Raw genomic sequence first — 20,432 nt, 5'->3', positions numbered from 1 at the left:
TTTAATCCCAGCGCTTGAAGGCAGAGATAGGATTGCATGAGTTTGAGGTCAGCCTGAACTAGAATGAAACCCTACCTCAAAAACAAGCAAACCTCTCACATAGTTGATATTAAAGAGTCCCAATGCCTTACCCCTACATGTATGCCATGCGTTGCTTGATGTTCCACAGTTTGAATGCACATTGCTTCTGATTTTATTTCTTCTAAACTATTCAAAAATTGAAATGATCCAATCTAAATCCACCAAAATTACTCCTGACAACACCACCTTAACATCTACATACACATACATCTCGTGGGAATGTTGTTTTTAACCACCAAGCCCAAAGGGTACTAAAGGCATGGCCAGGGAGCTCACCAGGCATTATTGACATATACAAAAACACTCAGAATTGCTTTTGCCTCCTATTGTACTTTGAATACTTCTAAGAGATAGCTCCATATCATAGTTTTGGGTGAACACAATTGTCTTTGGCCCTCCAAAAAAGACATAAGCCTAGGCTAGGTGTGGTGGCGCACACCTTTAATCCCAGCACTCCGAAGGCAGAAGTAGGAAGATTGCTGTGAGTTCAAAACTACACAGTGAATTCCAGGTCAGCCTGAGCTACAGTGAGACCCTACCTCAAAAACAATAATAACAACAAAAACAACAAACCCTAAGACTAGGGTAATGGCTCAGTCAGTACAGCCCTTGCCACTAAGCATAGGACCTAAATGCAGATACTCAAAACCCACATAAAAATGCCAGACTTGGGCTGGAGGGAAGGCTTAGCGGTTAAGGCACTTGCCTGTGAAGCCTGAGGATCCAGGTTCAATTCTCCAGGTCCCACATAAACCAGATGCACATGGTGGCACATGCATCTGGAGTTCATTTGCAGTGGCAAGAGGCCCTGACATGCCTATTCTCACTCTTTCTCTCTCTCTCTCTGTCAAATAATTAAAAAAAAAAATCTTTAAAATGGGGCTGGAGGGATGGCTTAGTGGTTAAGGCGTTTGCCTGCAAAGCCAAAGGACCTTGGTTCAATTCCCCAGTACCCACGTAATCCAGATGCACAAGGGGGCGCACACATCTGGAGTTCTTTTGCAGTGGCTGGAGGCCCTGGTGCACCCCCCCTCTCTGGATCTCTCTCTCTAATAAATAAAAATAAAGTTTTAAAAAAATCTTTAAAATAAATAATTTTTTTAAAAATGCCAGACTTGGTGATGTGCACAAACAATCCCAGTGCTGAGGGCAGAGACGGGAGTCTTGGGGTTCAATGGCTGGTGAGACTAGCCAAATTAGTAAGCTCCAGGCTCAGTGAGAGACCTTGATTTAGAGACTAGGATGCAGAGTGATTAAGGAAGATACTCAACAGCAACCTTTGGCCCTCCACATGCAACTGCACTAACACATGTGCCCACACACATGAACATGCATACATACGTGCACAGACACAAGACACATACACACATACAAAAATTGCATAAACTATTTGTTTTAGGGTTATCATAAAAATCAGATGAGAAGGTATGCAATGCTTCTAGCCAGAAACCTGGTATATACTTGGTATATTTCAGAAAAACAAAAGTGATTTTCTTAATTTAATAGTATTAAATCATTCAATTATTTAATTCAAATTCTCTTACAAGAAATGTTGCCCAGAAATAGTCAACAAAGCATTTGGATCAGCTTTCTATCAACTGCAATTTCCTCCATTATAATCATGCAATCACCAATCACCGCTGTGAGACAACAGCCTCAGAGCTGATGCTACTAAAATTGCTAAACACAGTAATAACTTGGTTTTCAGGATCATGACCACCAATTGTTTTAGGAAAGTAGCAGAAATCTTTTTAAGTGCCAGAGGCTAATGCACTATCCCTAACAGTGGTCTTTCTACAGTGGAAGGCTTTGGTCACTGTCCACAATGAGGGCATACACCAAAATCTTTCTCAAATTGCTATTTTCCCATACTCCCTACTTTGAAAGGAAACATCAACAAAAGAACTGAAGGAAAAATAAGGACAAAAGACAGAATGGGTATTTTGACATTTAGCCTTCTTAGCATTGATTCCTGGCAAGAGACTCTAGCTGGGTGAAATATTCTTGAGGAAGAAAGCATACTCTATAAAATGAAAATATAATCTATCAACACAGCTTTCTATACAAGAAAAGAAAAGAAATACATCCTTTCTGCCAGTGTAAATTCCCCTAGGAAGGGAAAGGAAGTATCATTCACTAAGCAGGTATGTTCAGAGAGCTGTATTACATGCTTTTATTATTTTACTTCTCAAGACAACCTTAGAAATAAGTCTTAGCCTTACTCAAAGACATTAAGTAAGGCAGGTGTGGCAACACACAACTTTGATCCCAGCTCCCAGGAGCCTGAGACAGTAGACTCATGATTAAGGCCAGCTGGAGCTACATAACGAGACCCTGCCCCCCCAAAAAAAGAGGGAGGGAGGGAAGGAGAAAGGGATAGGCAGAGGGGATGAGGAAATGGCTCACTGAGGAACTTCAGTTTGACTCCCAGCACCAACATAAGAAGCCTGTAACCCTGGCACTGAGTGGGGCAGAGGCACGACTGTTGGAGTTCACTGGTCAGCCAATCTAACTGAAAAATGACACAAGCTCCAGGCTCACTGAGAGACTCTGTCTCAAGAAAATCAGGTGGAAGAGCAATAGAGGAGGACATCAGACATCTTTCTCTGGCTTCAGCACATGTGTGCGCGTGCGCGTGCACACACACACACACACACACACACACACACACACACACACACAAAACAGAAGATATTAGGAAATATACCCAAGGTCCCAGTCATTAAGTGAAATGAACCAAGATCTGTTCAAATTCAAAAACTTTTCCTTGTCAATATATCTTTACAAAAAATATATATCTCAAAATGACCGTACCAGTTCTACAAAATCTCAAATGATTTTACCAACTCCAAAAATACAATTTAAATCTTGATTCCAAAACAAAACAAACCCAACTAAACGTCCACCAAGAGGATGATGACAGTTTGTCAGTCAGCAGATCACCTTTCTGCCTCCTGGGAGTCTTTAAAACAAACAGAGGGAGTTAAATCTATAAGAAAATGGTACCTGTTGTCAGCCACAGAGCACTGAAGCAGAAGCAAATAGAAAACAGGTACAAGCTTCTCAACTGTCTCACTGATGTCTGCCAACAAGATCCTGAGAGAATCCAGGAAGCAGGACTTGGCTTGACTCCCAGTCTCTTCTCCATGGCCTTCCAGAGAGATGGAACCAGTACACTAGAAAGACAGAAAGAAATTATATGCCAAGTAATTAATAATTGATTCCTGGAAATGTAGAATGCTAGAAAATGTGACAGATTGGGAGAAAGAGAAATTTCAAGTTTGTCTTTCAGTGCTCATCCCTGCCAGTAAATTTTAAAGCTGAATTTTGACATAGCCTGTAATTATCAGTATAACAACACAGCAAGAGATATAAAATGCATCCACTGTTAAGAGCGAAACATTTTTATATTCCACTATTGTCTAATCTAACAGTAAATCATCAGTGTGACAGAATGGCAAGAGCACCAACCTGGGGGGAAAAAGTAATACTTTTAGTTATCAATTCCAGTTCTACTAGCACCTTTGACCAAACCCATTTTCTTATCTATGCAGATTGGACTTCCTTTAACTACATTAACCAAGAGCATTTTCTGGTCCCCTGTTGCTATAAATTTCCAATGTTATTCAGACAGGGCACTGGTCCAGTTTGCAAATATTCCTGCCACTACTTCTTTACAAATCCACCCTGTTTACCCTTCTACATACACTCTTCCTGGTCATTCATAATTCCTGGCTTAAATTTAGTGTATACGTTATGCACTGTGCTGGCTACTCTAGGTTTGAGTGGCTATACCCTTTCTTTTTTATTTTTTTCTATTTTTCAACACAGGGTTTCACTCTAGTCCAGGCTGGCCTTGAACTCATGGTGATCTTTTTATCTCAACCTCCAGAATGCTGGAATGAAAGGCATGAGCCACCAGACTAAGGTCCTAAATCGGGGGGTGGGGGGGCACGACACTGATTTTTAAAAAGCTTCTTCACACTTAAATAAATAAATTTTGAAAACGGTATGAGAGTTGACAAAATCCTGAAGAAGCAATTCAAGTATCTGTTGGCTGGGCACAGTGTTTCTTACTTGAAGTTCCAGCTACTTTGGGAAGCTAAGGAAGAGGACTGCAAAGGCCAGCCTGAGCAAAATACTGAGACACACCCTCAACAAAAACATCTTCCATTTGGGCTGGAGAAATGGCACAATGGTTAAGGTGCTTGCCTTCAGGGCCTAATGACTGGAGTTCAATTCTACAGGACCCACACATGGAGTCAGATGCACAAAGTGGCACATGCATCTGGAGTCCATTTACAGTGGCTGCAGGCCCTGGTACAACTGTTCATATTCTCTCTCACTTCTTCTCTCTGCTTGCAAATATATAAAAATAAAAATAGGGCTAGAGAAATGGCTTAGCAGTTAAGGCGTTTGTCTGCAAAGCCAAAGGACCCAGGTTTGAGTCCCTAGGACCCTAGTAAGCCAGATGCACAGGTGGTACATGCGTCTGGAGTTTGCAGCAGCTGAAGGCCCTGGTGTGACCATTCTCTCTCTCTCTCAAATTAAAACAAAACAAAACAAAACAAAACAAAAACTTCCTTAGTATGTACCTGTCATCCACATATGGCAAGTGGCACAGAGTGACACCCTTAACCTTCACCTCCAGGTGGCATATAGGGAGCCAGTACCACATGAGTTAGCTTCCAATACTAAAGCCAGGAAACAACCAGATACATACATACCACTGCAAAACTGAGGAACTAGAGAGATGACTTAGTGGTTAAAGGCATTTTCCTGAGAAGCCTAAGGACCCAAGTTTGATTTCCCAGAACCCACTTAAACCAGATGCTTATGGTAGCACATGTCTGGAGTTCATTTGCAGTGGCTAGAGGCCCTGGTGTTCCCATTCTCTCTCTCTCTCTCTCTCTTGAATAAATAAATAAGGGCTGGAGGAATGGCTTAGCAGTTAAGGTGCATGCCTGCAAAGCCAAAGGATCCAGGTTTGATTCCTCAGGACCCACGCAAGCCATATGCACAGGGTGGTACATGTGTCTGGTGTTCATTTGCAGTGGCTGGAGGCTCTGGTGCACCCATTCTCTTTCCTCTCACACTCTCTCTCCTTCTCTCTGTCAAATAAATATGAAATATTTAAAACAAATTAAAAAATATTTTTTTAAACTGGGGTGCTGCATATGCCAGAAAAGGCTTTCACTGAGCTACAGGCATCTGAAAGACTTTATCTTTCTTATTCCTTTTCATCTATTCCTATTTCTAGTTGTTTTGTAATTACGTTAGAGGGTTGGGGGGCAAAAAGGAGGTGTGAGGGCCACAAACATCTTCAGATTATGAAATGGAGTCTAAGAAAGTATGCCAAGAAAGTTCTCCAGCCTTCCAGGATGGAATGTAGAATGTATGTGAGTGTGTGTGTGTATCTTACCCAACACATTTCTGCCTACCACAAAAGGATTTAAAATGCAAGGTGACTCAATACCTGTCATCAATATCCTGGCAGGTGGGTGGGAAAAGCAGAAAAGAAATGAATAGGCTTTGAAAACAGGAGTAATAAACACCATTGGACTAGCGAGCTGATTAGAAGTGCCATGTCTTACAAAGCGTGCTCATGAGAGGCAAGGCTAATTTCATTTTCAGTCCCAACCAGTCATTCTGCTAAAACCTACAATTGCCTGTAGGCACAAATCCCTGGTAGGGTCCAGTTAAATGCTTGCTGACCAGAGGAACAACAAAACATCACTAAGATCCAGGGGTTTGTTATCAAATCAAGGGGTAACAACCCAGGGAGAGAACACACACCCCCACAGTACTTGACAAATGAAAATCTAGAAAAGCTCCCTATAGTTCTGGCATTTAGGGCGTTACAAGTACACCCGAAATAAAAGCACTCTGTGTTGTAGCAGCTGTTCAGACAGAGCAGGGGGTAATGTTTACTTAGTACTTCAGGTCGATGGGGGATGGATCATAGTTCAGTCTGTCAACTACATACGTGGAACTCCATTTATGTACACAGCGATAAGATATGTTTGAATAATGACAGAGCCCGTCTATTCAGCGGGTGTGAGTAAACCAAGAATAAAGCTTTAAGGTTGGGGTGGGGAGAGGGAGTCTTAGATACTCGGGAAAGTTACAGAACAGACTGCCATGAATAGCTTTGCTTATATTTGCAGACACTGTTTTCCAAATAGCTGGAAAGACGAACAGATTGTTCCAGGAGGTCGTCTTTCCAATTTGTTCCTAGTTTCCAGTCTGTTAATCACAAGAAAGCACAAGGAGACTGGCTAACACGCTTCATGAACAGCAATCCCATGGTCGGCTGGGGCACAGACCACCAGGAGGTGAGGGAAGGCAAAGCATTCCCGAGTTTTGTTTTTGTTTTTGTTTTTTTTTCTATTTTAGCTTCCTTCGGTTCGCCTTAGCGATCACGGGAAGCCACCGCAGGACCCGCTAAAGAGGCATGGTTTTTCAAAATTCCGAAATGTGGCAGGTTTCCGTCCACGTGCCCGCCCCCGCCCCGCCCCCTCCACCCCTCTGCTGTTATCAACTCTTTTCTCTCGGTGGCGAGATCCACCGCACCGGCAGCAGCTGAGGGCGAGGCTGCAGAGGTCGAGGATGTCAGGAGGACGGCAGCACACGGTCTGTCTGTCTGTCTGTCTGTCGCTTTGCCAAGGGAAGGAAGGGAGTTTGCCTGACCGGACCCGGGACCCAAAAAGAAAACAGGTTTCAGTCTCTGGGAATCGAGCTCCGCACCTGCAAGGCCAGACGCAGCTGACTACCCCGGCCGAGCCAGGAGCTTCCAACCTCCGGGGTGCCAACACCCCTGTCGGCGCACCCCCCAACAAGGCATCGTCCGTCCCTCCTGCGGCCCCCTCTCCCCCGAGCTCATGGTCCTCGGGCCTCGGCCGTCAGAGCCTCCCCGGCCACCTTACCGGGGGCTCAGGGCCACATAGCGGGGCCCCAGCTCTCGGCGGACTCCGCCTCCTCCCGGTCCATGGGCCCTGGGCGGGGGATAGAGGGGGACGGGGGTCCCACCTACTGTCCCCCCCCTCTCTCCCCTCGCGCAGTGGACGAGGAAGTGCAAGAACATTTAAGTGTTCGCTTCCCACCCGGACAGCTCCCTCTTGCCTCAGCCTCCCTGGACAGCGACCGCGGCCGGAAACGCCACCTTCCCCTCCCACCTCCCCGGGGCGCGACCCGGAAGCACATTCTTCACGCTCATCAAGCCCGCCCGCGCCCCCGCCCCCCAATCCGGAAGCGCAGTCCCAGCCGCGAGGTCCCCAGGGAGGAGGAGCGGAGCTGACAGTAGACCTACGCACAAGCCAAGAAGGCGTCTGGGCCTCTCAAGCCTTCCGCCTCGTGCCCTCGCGGGCCGCTCTGCCCACTAAGCTTCCTTGGGCACGAGCCTCACGCCCCGCACTCCGGCTGGACCCACAAGGAAAATGGCCGCAGCGGCTACACGCCCTCCCTACGGTTTAGCGCCCTGGCGTGTCATTGGCCAGAGCCCCGAGTGAAGTCGCCGCGGATTGGTCGAGAGCCATGCGTGGGTGGGGGTGGAGCTGCAGCAACCTGGAGCCAAGAGTGGGCAACGCGGCGGCGTGAGCAGCGGCCCCAGGCTCGCGGAGCATCGCGCCCAGAGAAGACTTCGCAGCTCGGGGGCCGCAGCCTGGTGAGCTCAGCCCTCCCCCCCCAACATACACTTCAGGTCCTTCCCTGCATCCCAGCCGGAGCCTCTCCGAGCCGGCGCTGATCGATGCTGACTTATCCCCTGGGACCCTATCGCGACTCCATCGTGCCATATCGCGACACCATCGTGCTCTGTCGAGACTCCCATTTTGTCACAGCCCTTTTTCAATATTTATATAGTTTTTAAATTTTGCCCTGTCATCTTTGGGGGGGCCTTCTCCCCTCCATGTCGTGATTTTGCTGTGATCTCTTCCGTGACATCACCGCGCCATCGTGAAGTGTGATCTCATCGTCGCCCTGTCGTGACTTCATCAATGTCGTGTTGTGACCTGGCCGCGGTGGGACAGGTGGTGACCGCCAGGATCCCTTCTTCCCCTTCTCATCTCCCCATCTCAGCAGCTCTGCTTCGATTATCCGGTTTTTGCATTCTCTGTTATCCCGGGAGCTACTTGACCCCTTCTTGCCTCTCTAGCCCACTGCCGGCACTCAGGCTGGTAGTGGGACGGGGAGGGCGAGGACAGGGAGCCCAAGGGGTTAATTCTGCTGCTGCTGCTGCTGCTGCCGCCGCCGCCGCCGCCGCCGCCGCCGCCGCCGCCGCTGCCGCTGCTTTTGCAGCCTCTACACGAGGGAGGGGAAGGAGAGAAGGCAAGGAGTCTGCGGGGGCGACTGAGAGCCTTGGCTGGAGGGGTGGGGTCCTCAAGAGGGTCTTCCAAAGCCTTCCCTGGTGAGCTTGTCCTCCCACTTCTGCTGAGGCTTATGTTCTCCCTCTTCTGAAGAAGAGAGGGCAAAGGAAGCCTAGGATGCCCTTTTCTCCCTTGGCAGCCCGAGAGTCCGGATAATCGAACTTCACCCATGTATGTTTCCATTCCTCCCTGTCTGTCCTCACCACTCCTGCCCCATGTGCTGAGCAGCAGGGCCAGCCCCCTCACACCTCTAGATTAGTGAGGAGAGCTGTCCAGCTAAACCGCAGGATGCATGGTCCTGTTCTCCCACTTTTCTGGAGGTGACCTTGGACTAGGGTCCCTTCATCCCAAAAGATTTCCAAGTCCAGCCTCTTAAAGGGGCTCCCCCAAGGGAGGTCAGTTACGAGGAAGCCACCCTTCCAAATCCTCCCTCCCCTCCTTCTGTGCTAACCCCTCCCTCCATCCTCCACTTCCACCCCCGCCCCCGCCCCCGCCCCTCCTCTGCAGAGGGATGCTCAGTCCCTCTTGTGTTCACAGTTGGGCAAGGCGGGCATCATGGCCTCGGATTGTGAGCCAGCTCTGAACCAGGCAGAGAGCCGAAACCCCACCCTGGAGCGCTACCTGGGAGCCCTCCGTGAGGCCAAGAATGACAGCGAGCAGTTTGCAGCCCTGCTGCTAGTAAGGAACTGGCTGATAATTGGGGGTTGGAAACTGCTGGGTGGTTGGGTCCCTAAAAGGAATGTGGGGGTCATCAAGTCCTCAAAGATATCTAGTGCTGACAACCCTGTAGGCACCAAAAAGGCCCTAATATCTCTCTAGCTTTGTATCCTTTATGCTTCCCTGGGAATAGGGGCAAGAGGAGAAGAATGGGGGTGAATAAGGCTGTGGCACTGGGGCTGTGGAGGAGGCTGCCTGGGTTTGCTTTCTGGGGCGTCCCAGAGCAGATGGGAGCTGACTCATGTGGTAACAGCAGCAGGTTGTAACTAGTGCAGAGTACTTGAGGGCTGGGTGCTTTTTTTTTTTTTTTTTCCTGCGACCCAAGAGAGTAGCAAGCCTGGAAGTGACTGAGGAAGGGGCTTAGGAGATGGCCAGGATGGCAGCAGGTAAGTTAAAAGTAAGGGAGCTGGGTCAGGTCTTAGCCCTGTTTGGAGGAACTCAAGCTGGGGACAGCAGAGCAGAAGCTGCAGTGCTGGGGGGGGGGGGCTGGTGTGTGGGGGGTAAGGGGAGGAGGGAGTACAGCTTGTTTGCCATGGTAACAGGGAGAAGGCTCTGGAGTCAAGGGCTCACACTGCAGCAGAGGAGGTGTTTAGGTGAAATGTAAGGGGAAATGTTTTGACATACAGAAAGGCAAGACACAGGAGCCACTTCCCATGAGAAGGTGGCGGAAATGGATCAGAGACTTCTCTAGAGACGAGCAGTTTAGAAAAGGACCCTGAATCCTTGGGGGTTTTGACACCAAGTTCTAAGCCCCTTCCATCCCAGGTTGTGGGCATCTAGATTAGATATCAGGAAGAACTTCTCAACTGGCCAGGTGACCAACTGTCCAAATGAGTGGTTGAGGAGGACGGGACCTCCCTTCCCCAGGGTAATCATAGATAAGAGGGATCCCAGAGGTCACACGTGTCTGTCAAGGAGAAAGAAGGAGCTGGAAGAAATGACCCCAGAGTGAGTCCTGTTGCATAACCTGTTCCTTCTGGTCCTCGATGCCCAGGGTGCAGGGAAGGGACAGACTTTGCCACCTTTTCCTTTCATCCTGCTAATAGCACATTACCCCTCCCCCCCATAGGTGACCAAGGCAGTCAAAGCAGGTGACATCGATGCCAAAACTCGGAGGCGGATCTTTGATGCTGTTGGCTTCACTTTTCCCAATCGTCTCCTGACCACCAAGGAGGCACCTGATGGCTGCCCTGACCATGTTCTCCGGGCCCTGGGTGTGGCCTTGCTGGCTTGTTTCTGCAGCGACCCTGAACTGGCCACCCATCCCCAGGTCCTGAACAAGATCCCCATCCTTAGCACCTTCCTTACAGCCCGGGGAGACCCTGACGATGCTGCCCGCCGCTCCATGATCGATGACACCTACCAGTGCCTGACGGCGGTAGCAGGCACACCTCGTGGGCCCCGGCACCTCATTGCCGGTGGCACAGTGTCTGCTTTGTGCCAGGCATACCTGGGTCATGGCTATGGCTTTGACCAGGCCCTGGCGCTCCTGGTGGGGCTGCTGGCTGCTGCAGAGACGCAGTGCTGGAAGGAGGCGGAGCCCGACCTCCTTGCTGTCTTGCGGGGCCTCAGCGAGGATTTCCAGAAAGCCGAGGATGCCAGCAAGTTTGAGCTCTGCCAGCTGCTGCCCCTTTTTCTCCCCCCAGCCACTGTGCCCCCTGAATGCTACCGGGATCTACAGGCTGGGCTGGCACGCATACTAGGAAGCAAGTTGAGCTCCTGGCAGCGCAACCCTGCCCTGAAGCTGGCAGCCCGTCTGGCTCACGCCTGCGGCTCCGACTGGATACCAGTGGGCAGCTCCGGGAGCAAGTTCCTGGCCCTGCTGGTGAATCTGGCATGTGTGGAGGTGCGGCTGGCCCTGGAGGAGACTGGCACCGAGGTGAAGGAGGATGTGGTGACCGCCTGTTATGCCCTCATGGAGTTGGGGATCCAGGAGTGTACCCGCTGTGAGCAGTCACTACTTAAGGAGCCTCAGAAAGTACAGCTCGTGAGCATCATGAAAGAGGCCATTGGCGCAGTCATCCACTACTTGCTGCAGGTGAGCGTCCAGCGATCCCCAGAGGGGCCCCGGTGGTGGTGATGGGGTTAGCCAGTGCAGTAGCTGGGAAAAGCGTAACGGGAGACAGACAGCATGTGAACTCAGGCTGCTGCTGCAGCAAGCACTCCAGGAGTAGTGTGTGGCCGAGCTTCCCTTTCTCACCCTCCCTCTTTGGGCCTCCACACGAGCACCATACCACACACCATATGTGCACTCCTATCACAGCACGCACACACACACACACACACACATACAACACAGTAACCACCCACTCGCACACACTGTGCAGTACACACGTACTACACGCCACACACAAAGTTGGAAGCAGGCTGCTCCGCTCACTCTGCAGCATTGCCTTACATATATACGCACACAAACTGGCACGGTGCCTGCGCCCTGGCCTCTGTACGGGTTTGGCTGAATCTGTGTTGCTCCACCACCCTCTCCAGTTCCTATCTGAAGGCCGCCTCTCCTGTCCCACAGGGATTTAGACATGACTCGTTTCTTTAATGGCTCGCTCTGGCCACTGAACTCACCAGCTACATATTCAGCAAACCATGCCAAGTTCTGCTGTTATCTTCCTGATTCAACACCAAAGGACATTCCCCTCTATTTACATGGCATACCTGCTCTTACCCCAGTTCAGAGCCTCTGTAGAGGAATGCTACTTAACTGTAGATCTGTAGGAGTCCCTTGGTCCCCTGGCTACCAGGGAGCTGAAGAGTTGGGGGACTATGGCTTGACTCTCAGTGAGTGCCAGGCATGCTGTCTGAGATCCATTCAACTTAGTATCAGGCCCTGTGCGGTGTGTCCCATCCGTGTGCTAGGTTCTGGGTAGAATAAGGCTTAGTGCCCACCTTTGAAGGGTTCACAGGCCAGAATTCCCTTTGAGTTGTGTTATCCCCAGACTGGCCAACAGGCTGGAGAAGCAGAGAAGGGTTTCTGGTCCTGCACCACTTCAGTGGGGTCCTGTGGCAACAGGTGGGGCCAGAGAAGCAGAAGGAGCCCTTTGTGTTTGCCTCGGTGCGGATCCTGGGTGCCTGGCTGGCTGAAGAGACTTCATCCCTGCGTAAGGAGGTGTGCCAACTGCTGCCCTTCCTCGTTCGCTATGCCAAGACCCTCTACGAGGAGGCTGAGGAGGCCAATGACCTTTCACAGCAGGTGGCCACTTTGGCCATCTCTCCCACCACTCCAGGGTCCACCTGGCCCGGGGATGCTCTCCGGTGAGTGTGTAGCTATAGGCTGTCCAGCTAGACCATTCCTAAGAAATGAGTTGCCAGGAGTTGTGGCTTATGACTGTACTTTCAGCACTCAAGAGGCTGAGGCAAGAGATCATGAGTTGAAGGCCAGCTTGGGCTACATGGTGAGTACCAGTCATCAAGGGCTATAAATAGCAAGACCCTGTTTCAAAAAAGAAAGAGACAGTAAAAAGAAAAATGAAAAAGGGGCCGGGCATGGTGGCACGTACCTTTAATCCCAGCACTTGGGAGGCAGAGGTAGGTGGATCACCATGAGTTTGAGGCCACCCTGAGGCTACATTGTGAATTCCAGGTCAGCCTGGACTAGAAAAACCAAAAAAGAAAGAAAAAGAGAGAAAGGGTCACTCAGGGATACACTGTCTTCCTCAAATGAGATTGTCTGGCTCCATGTTTGGGCTGTGAGAGCCCTCATGATTGTTGCTGTTTGTTTTGGGCGGTTGGTCCCCATAGGGCTGCTTCATTGTCATGGATTACTTAACCATCTCCAGTTTTATTTATTTATTTATTTATTTTGCTTTTCAAGGTGAGGGTCTCACTTTGGTCCAGGCTGACCTGGAATTCACTATGTAGTGTCAGGATGGCCTTGAACTCACGACGATCCTCCTACCTCTGCCTCCCAAGTGCTGGGATTAAGGATGTGCAACACCATGCCAGGCCAAGTTTTTCAATAAAAAAAAAACTTAGGATGACTGAGCTTCTTGCCACAAGCCAAATGTTTTTCCATACCAGAACAAACTCATTTGGTCCACATAGCAAATCTGACCAAAAAAAAACTTCTTTCTTCCATGTTTTAAAGATGAGAAAAATAGCTGGGTTTGGTGGCTCACAGTCTGTAATCTCAGTTTAGGCAGGAGAATTGTTGCAAGTTTGAGGTCAATCTGGGTGACAAAGTGAGACCTTGTGTAAAAAACAACACAAAACAAAACAAGCAAACAAAAAAAAAACCATAAAGGGCATGAGGCTCAAAGAGGTTAAATTAGACCTTCTTGTCATTACACTGTGTGGCAAATCCTGAGCTCAAGACTGTGTGATTCCAAAGCTAGTCTTTTTCTGCAGTCCTTATAAAGATATGTCCTCCCCTACTCCTACTTTTTTTTTTTTTTTTTTTTTTTTTTTTTTGGTTTTCCGAGGTAGGTTGACCTGGAATTTACTCTGTAGTCTCAGGGTGGCCTCGAACTCACAGCAGTCCTCCTACCTCTGCCTCCTGAGAGCTGGGATTAAAGGCGTGCGCCACCACGCCCAGCTTTCCTACTTTTTCTTTTTTTGAGGTAGGGTCTCACTCTAGTCCAGGCTGACCTGGAATTCACTATGGAGTCTCAGGGTGGCCTCGAACTCATAGTGATCCTCCTACCTCTGCCTCCCAAGTGCTGAGATTACCACCACGCATGGCAAGAGAAGACATTTTTCGTGCCTTCATTTCTCCCAGCCCCACATACATCTGTCTTTCCCACATCCCCAGGCTGCTCCTGCCTGGCTGGTGCCACCTGACAGTTGAGGATGGACCTCGGGAGATCCTGATCAAGGAAGGAGCGCCCTCACTTCTGTGCAAGTACTTCCTGCAGCAGTGGGAGCTCACATCCCCTGGGCACGACACCTCGGTGCTGCCCGACAGCGTGGAGATCGGCTTGCAGACCTGCTGCCACATCTTCCTCAACCTGGTGGTCACTGCACCAGGGCTGATCAAGTGAGGGGCTTGGGAAAGGTTGGGAGGAGACCTAAGGAGCACAGGACTCTGCCCCATTATACCAAATCTCAACTCTTCCTTTGCTTCCTAACATCTGTAGGTTTCTTTTAGTGTTGGAGTGAAAGGGTTTTCAGAGTAGACAGAGCCAGTCCCACTCAAGGATTGGGCATATCTAGACCCTTCCCTGCCCAGTTCATGCCCATCTGCTCCAGCCATAACTCAGCTCTGCTAGTTGGCGTCTAACCCATCCCAGATGCTAGGCTTGAGACTCAAAGTTAACACTTCACCCTGCTGCCAAACCCTGGCCTGTCTGGATAAGTCGGAAGCCCCCGAAGCCAGATTTTCCAAAGGGCATGTTGTAGGCCACTAACTTCTCTCTGCCTGCCCTATCTACCCCTTCTTTCTCATCAGGCGGGACGCCTGCTTCACATCTCTTATGAACACACTGATGGCATCACTGCCCTCGCTAGTGCAGCAGCAAGGAAGGCTACTTCTGGCTGCCAATGTGGCCACCCTGGGCCTCCTCATGGCCAGACTCCTTAGCACCTCTCCAGGTAAGCCCTCGGGGCCCAAGCCTCCTAGGGGAACATAGAAGGCCAGGGTGGACCTATTGTATTCAGAGCCCAAGGTTCCCATTTTCAAAACATGGTTTTGCAGAATTTTCCAGTCTAGAGGAAATCTCTACGGTATTGTCTCTATCCGCTACCCCCTCTCTTCTTCCCAAGATGATAACATTCTCTCCTTTTGAAGACTTTTAAGGCAAAGTCTGGTGGGTGTGCAGTACAGGCCTGCTCAAAGGCACAAGCATAGGCACCTGGAATCCCTGGCAGCCAGGGCCTCTGAATCCAGTGTTGGCAAGGTAGAGCCGCCCCCATGGGGCGTTGAGTCAGAAACCTGACTTCCTCCATTGAGGTTTTAACCGCCCAGCGCCTCACACTCTCCATTGACAGCCGTCAACCCTGCCTCTCGGTACATTCTCCCCACCCTGCTGCTGACTATGTGCCCCCTCCAGCCCCTGGCAGCCCTCATTGTCTCCCACTTTGGCTGTGGGTGTCTGCTTGGGTCCCTCTGTCCCCGCCTATTGGGTCCCATCTGTCAGGTTGGAGGAACTGAGCAGATGCCTGGGAACAGGGTGTAACATGCCCGTACCCTCAGCTGCCTCTATTTTCTTTTCTGTGTGGGGATCCTAGCAGAGTATCCTGCTGTGGCAAGGGGAGCATGTTTCTGTGGGCCAGAAGCCCTTTTAGCCTACAAGTAGAGCCACTATGCAATGGTCCCAGTGCTGGCTCACCTACAAATGCCACCACCTTGAGTGAATAGTTTCCTGGAGAGCTCCCTGTGTAGCAAGTATGCCAAAGCTGGGTCACTGCGAACTTTTCTCTCTGGCGCCCTCTTCTGGCCTAGGAACCCAAGTCTGCATCTTCATTTTCAGCCTGGTGAAGGGCTCCCCACCACTAGCTGCTAGGGTCTCTGTTGTGAACTTTTTTTTTTTTTCCAAGGTAGGATCTCCCTCTAGTCCAGACTGATCTGGAATTCATTATGTGGTCTCAGGCTGGCCTTGAACTCACAGCGATCCTCCTACCTCTGCCTCCCAAGTGTTGGGATTAAATGTGTATGCACCACACCCAGCTGCTGTGAAAACTTTCTCTCACATCTGACATGGTGATGGAATGGACCAAGATTTTTAAAATATTTTTATTTATTTGCAAGCAAAGGGAGAGCAAGAATGTGGGTGCACCATGGCCCCCTGCCACTGCAAAGGAACTCCAGATGGATATGCTACTTTGTGCATCTGGGGCTTTTTTTTTTGTTTGCTTGTTTTTTGAGGTAGGGTCTCACTCTTAGCCCAGGCTGACCTGGAACTCACTCTGTAGTTTCAGGATGGCCTCAAGCTCATGGCGATCCTCCTACCTCTGTCTCCCAAGTACTAGGATTAAAGGAGTGCACCACCACGCCTGGCTTTTGCATCTGGTTTTATCTGGCTACTAGAGAATTGAACCCAGGCCATCAGGCTTTGCAAGCAAGTGCCTTTAACCACTGAGCCATCTCTCCAGCCCCCCTCTCCCTTCCCCTCCCATGTACCAGGATTATTTAATTCACAACAAATTGCTCAAATTAGGACACTAGTGGCCCCTTTTTACTACGAGGAAGCAGACCCGACAAAGTTAACTACCCAAGGTCAAACAGACATGTCAAAGACAGGAGCCTGAACTCAGGCAGTTTGAATCCCAGGAAGTTTCTGCTTTCTGAGCACGTCCTCCCAGGAGGGACTGTGAGGGGCCGGCTCAGCGCTGGCCCGTCTGATTCATGCCACTGCTCTCTCTGTTCTTTCCAGCTCTTCAGGGAACCCCAGCTTCACGAGGTTTCTTTGCTGCTGCCATCCTCTTCTTGTCACAGTCCCATGTGGCGCGGCCCACCTCTGGCTCCGACCAGGCAGTGCTGGCCCTGTCCCCTGACTATGAGGGCATCTGGGCTGACCTGCAGGAGCTCTGGTTCCTGGGCATGCAGGCCTTCACGGGCTGTGTGCCACTGCTGCCCTGGCTGGCCCCTGCCGCCCTGCGCTCCCGCTGGCCACAGGAGCTGCTACAGCTGCTTGGCAGTGTCAGCCCCAACTCCGTCAAGCCTGAAATGGTGGCCGCCTACCAGGGTGTCTTGGTGGAGTTGGCCCGTGCCAACCGGCTGTGCCGGGAGGCCATGAGGCTGCAGGCTGGTGAGGAAACGGCCAGCCATTACCGCATGGCTGCCTTAGAGCAGTGCCTGTCAGAGCCCTGAGGGGCATCCACTGGGGACAGACCTGGGGGCAGGCAGCGAGGGAAGAAGGGAGGAGGCATCTTCCCTGAAGCCCCCAAACTGGACCCCTTCCTCAGACTTCCCCCACAAACACCCCAGCTTTCTGGCTTTCCTGAGGGCAAAGGGCATGGTGCCCACCTCTCAAGTGTAAGGAGCAGCGTCCCACCTCCCAGCCCCCACAGGGGTAGGGGTAGGCTTGGAAATCACCATGGTTGGCCCCGCCAGGCCGGGGAATGTTGGAGTAGCCCCCAGGGAGGGGGGCAGCAGGTGTCATTATACCCAGTGTCTGGCTCCCCGACAGGAGGGAGGCCCCAGGGTAGGACAGGGCTGGCAGGCACTGACTGCCTCAGCCCGTGGGCCCTGCCGGCCAGGGCGTGGCCTTCCCTAGACTGTGGTGCCCCTTCTGGCTCCCCCAGGTCCACGCCCTTTAAATTGGCCATTCAGCTCTTGCCCTTGTGCAGAGAGCAGGCTCAGGCCATTGACATCGCAGTTCTTCCTTTCAACCTCAGTGACCCAGGGTCTGAGCTGCCCCCGTCCTTCAAGGGCATCCTGGAGCAGACAGGCCATAGGGGGGGGTGGGGAACCTCCTTCCACCTGAGCTTCCTCGAGGAGACCCAAGAGCCCTTAGGTTTGGGTCTCTTAAGCTTTTGTGTCATGTTGCAGCAGAGTGACAGTGGGAGTTGGGGTGGGTATTTATTTTGCTTATTATCCTTGCTTGGTCACCTGAGCATCTGATCCCTTTCCCCTAGTGCCACCTGGCCTGGCTGGAGCCAGGAGCAGGAGGTCACACCGCCCCAGAATCCGCATGTTTCCCCAGTGACTGCACCCTACCGCCACCACGGTGCCTGGCTTCACCTCCCCCTCCCTCCCCTCTATGACTCCTCTCTGCAGCGAGATGCGACTGGCAGCTCCAGCAGGGACCTTTCTTCAGAACCCACACACCCGATCCCTCGCTACCCCCACCCAGCCTCCCCCAGTGTGTTCTGTGACCGCCAAGTTCAAAGCTGTGCACATGTGGACACTCAATAAATGTTCATTGGTGATGAGGAGACTCCTGTGTGATCTGCCCTGCACCTGCCCTCTGCTTTCTAGGTTCCATTCTCACTACTGTGCTGATTGCAGCCTTCTAAACACGCTTCAGAAATGTTACCCCATTCGGCCCTTCAGAAGGGACCTGGATTCTGATTACACACATAGCTTTAGGTGCACCCTGTGCCTAGTAAGTTTGTAGACCCTAGATGCTTGGACTAGCTGGGGCTCAGGAGATAATGAATAATGTCCCCTCCCTTCTCAGCAACATGTTACCAACAGCCTCTGCTTCATCCTACAACTGTTTTTTTAGAGGGTGATGTGTTTGAAGGTAGAGTCTCCATCTGTAGCCCCATGGCCTCAAACTCATGGCAGTCTTCCTACCTCTGCTTCCCAAGTATTGGGATTAAAGGCATGTGCCACCACATCCAGCTAGATGACTGGAATTTTATTTATTTTCGTTTATAAGACCCCTTCCCCTGAGGTAGGGTCTGTCTGTAGCCTAGGCTGACCTGGAACTCATTCTGTAGTCCCATGCTGGCCTCTAACCCACAGTGACCCTTCTACCTCTACCTCCTGAGTGTAGGGATTAAAGACATGTGCCACCAAACCCAGCTACCTTACAACTTTTAAAGAGGCCAGAAATCCTAATTTTTATTGGAAATTGAATGTTGCATTCTCCCCGCCCCCCAATAGGTTACTATTGGACTAACAAAACATGCTTTCAGGCTACCAGTTGATCTCTGTCCTGTCAAATAAGGGGAAGGACCTGTGTGCCTCAGTAGAGTCGAGCCAAGCACCCTCTTGCTTGGTGCTGTGCGTGGAGACAGGATCATTGTTGGGGCTCCATGACCAACCAGTCCAGCCAAAAAATGGGGTTCTCCAGGTGCAGTGAGAGACCCTAACCCGGAAAAATACAGCAGAAGAGCAACAGAGGACACGCAATGGCTTCCCCTGATCTCCGCATGTGTGCACATGCACTTACACATGTACACACTGCACACACACACCACATAGTACACCAAAACATAAATAAGACAGCCGGGCGTGTTGGTGCACGCCTTTAATCCCAGCACTCAGGAGTCAGAGGTCGGAGGATCGCTGTGAGTTTGAGGCCACCCTGAGATTACATAGTGAATTCTAGGTCAGCCTGGGCTAGAGTGAGATCCTACCTCGAGAATCCAAAATAAGTAAGACATGGAAGCATGTCTTAGAAGATGAGGTCACACTACATCATAGTGTACAGTGCTCAGGAGCTTAAATATGGATACGTGCTGAAGGAACGATTTTGAGCATATTAGAATGGAATCCAGTTTGCATTTTACGAAGTGACAGCTGAAGCCAGGTGTGGTGGCACATACCTGTGACCCTAACCCCAGCACTCAGGAGGCTGAATGAAAGTTCAGAGCCAGCTTGGGCTACATATCAAGACCCTGACTGAGGCAAGGAGCACAGAGAGGAAGTGATTCTGAACTTAGCCAGTGGCAATGAGAATGGAGACGGTACGGACTGGAGTTGCGTAAAAGAACTTGAAGGCTAATTGGAAGTGAGGAGGGACAGAGAAAGGGGAGCCAGGGATGATCTAGATTCGTGACTGGGGTCACTGCATGGATAATGGGACCCCCTCTGCCGTGGGAGACACCCCGAGGAAAGTAGTCTTGGAAAGGGCTTTCCGTGCTTCCTGTGGCACATCTGTGAGGTAGTTGCTTCCCATCGTCCGGAGCTTGCAGAGAAGTCTGAAAGGCTGACACGTTTTGAGCTGTCAGTGTTGAAGCATCTCAGAGTCATGGGAATCACAGATCAATCATGTGGAGAAGTGGAAAGAAAAGAGGAGGGCCCAGCTGGGCCTGATGGCGTACACCTTTAATCCCAGCACTCAGGAGACTGAGGCAGGATCACTGAGATCGAGGCCAGCCTGAGAGACTACATAGTGAGTTCCAGGTCGGCCTGGGCTAGAAACCCTACTTGGCTGGGAGGGGGAGGAGAGGAGCAAGTGACGCCTGCCCATGGTCCCTTGTCGCTGAGTTCTTCCTCAAGCAACGAGAGCGCCTAACCTGGAAAGACCTGGTAATACAAGGCAGACTGAATTCTGCGCCTCCGTCGGAGTATAGTGAAAGAGTTCTGGCTTCCAGAGTGGGGAAGAGAGCTAGGCTTAACTTGCTTAGACCGCGTTTGGTTCCTGGGTGATTCAGCTGAGGAGGAAAGGTGAGCTCTGAACTGCAGTTGCGAGCTCGCACCACCAGGTGGAGCCCCGGCATCTTCCTGTGCCAAATTCCCCCTCCCACACCACAGCAGGTGGCTGTCAAGGCTGGGAGGCTGAGGGTGGCAGCCCAGTTCCCATATAACGTGGGAACACAGGCTCAGTTGTTGAGGAGAGAGGAGAAAAGGTGAGCCTAGGAAAAGAGCAACATGCCAAGCGCGTCACGGAGAGTCCATGTACGCGTGAGTACACGTGTCAGTGTGTTTCCCAG

The 20,432-nt window shown here is 50.9% G+C and overlaps 2 protein-coding genes across 7 annotated transcripts in view; one reads left to right on the top strand and one right to left on the bottom strand.

Moving 5' to 3' along the window:
* Kiaa0319l (KIAA0319 like) overlaps positions 1-7,411 on the bottom strand; it is a 142,546-nt gene extending 135,135 nt beyond the window's left edge. For 2 of the 4 annotated variants that reach the window (XM_045150721.1, XM_045150722.1), the window contains exons 1-2: positions 7,008-7,244; positions 3,088-3,257 (exon numbers count right to left, since the gene is read on the bottom strand). In XM_045150721.1, the coding sequence (XP_045006656.1) occupies positions 3,088-3,257; positions 7,008-7,165 (328 nt within the window). In that variant the 5' untranslated portion in view covers positions 7,166-7,244. Of the gene's footprint in view, positions 1-3,087; positions 3,258-6,828; positions 6,914-7,007; positions 7,245-7,394 lie in introns of those variants that run through there. The other 2 variants (XM_045150723.1, XM_045150724.1) reach the window with 2 other exon arrangements.
* Positions 7,338-17,975, top strand: Ncdn (neurochondrin). 3 transcript variants are annotated; one of them, XM_004665233.3, is made up of 8 exons: positions 7,338-7,744; positions 8,041-8,108; positions 8,982-9,122; positions 10,231-11,199; positions 12,181-12,422; positions 13,918-14,142; positions 14,554-14,696; positions 16,478-17,975. In XM_004665233.3, exons 2-8 carry the CDS (start codon positions 8,076-8,078, stop codon positions 16,912-16,914), a joined length of 2,190 nt encoding a protein of 729 aa, XP_004665290.1. In that variant the 5' UTR covers positions 7,338-7,744; positions 8,041-8,075; the 3' UTR covers positions 16,915-17,975. The 3 variants fall into 3 exon arrangements, with proteins under 3 accessions (XP_004665290.1, XP_004665291.1, XP_045006660.1); XM_004665234.3 differs by lacking the exon at positions 8,041-8,108 and having other exon boundaries at positions 7,339-7,744; XM_045150725.1 differs by lacking the exons at positions 7,338-7,744; positions 8,041-8,108 and adding an exon at positions 8,384-8,406.
* The last annotated feature ends 2,457 nt before the right edge of the window (positions 17,976-20,432 follow it).

The sequence above is a fragment of the Jaculus jaculus genome, chromosome 5 (genome assembly GCF_020740685.1).
Source record: "Jaculus jaculus isolate mJacJac1 chromosome 5, mJacJac1.mat.Y.cur, whole genome shotgun sequence".
NCBI lineage: Eukaryota > Metazoa > Chordata > Mammalia > Rodentia > Dipodidae > Jaculus > Jaculus jaculus.
The sequence above is the reverse complement of the archived record's forward strand: the minus strand, read 5'-3'. Positions and strand labels throughout refer to the sequence as shown.

Bases quoted from the DNA above. Each gene is read 5' to 3' on its own strand.
- Ncdn (XM_004665233.3), top strand. From the start codon at position 8,076: ATGTCGTGTTGTGACCTGGCCGCGGTGGGACAG. The intron at 8,109-8,981 runs GTGGTGACCGCC...TTGTGTTCACAG, and splicing joins ACCTGGCCGCGGTGGGACAG to TTGGGCAAGGCGGGCATCAT. The intron at 14,697-16,477 runs GTAAGCCCTCGG...TGTTCTTTCCAG, and splicing joins ACTCCTTAGCACCTCTCCAG to CTCTTCAGGGAACCCCAGCT.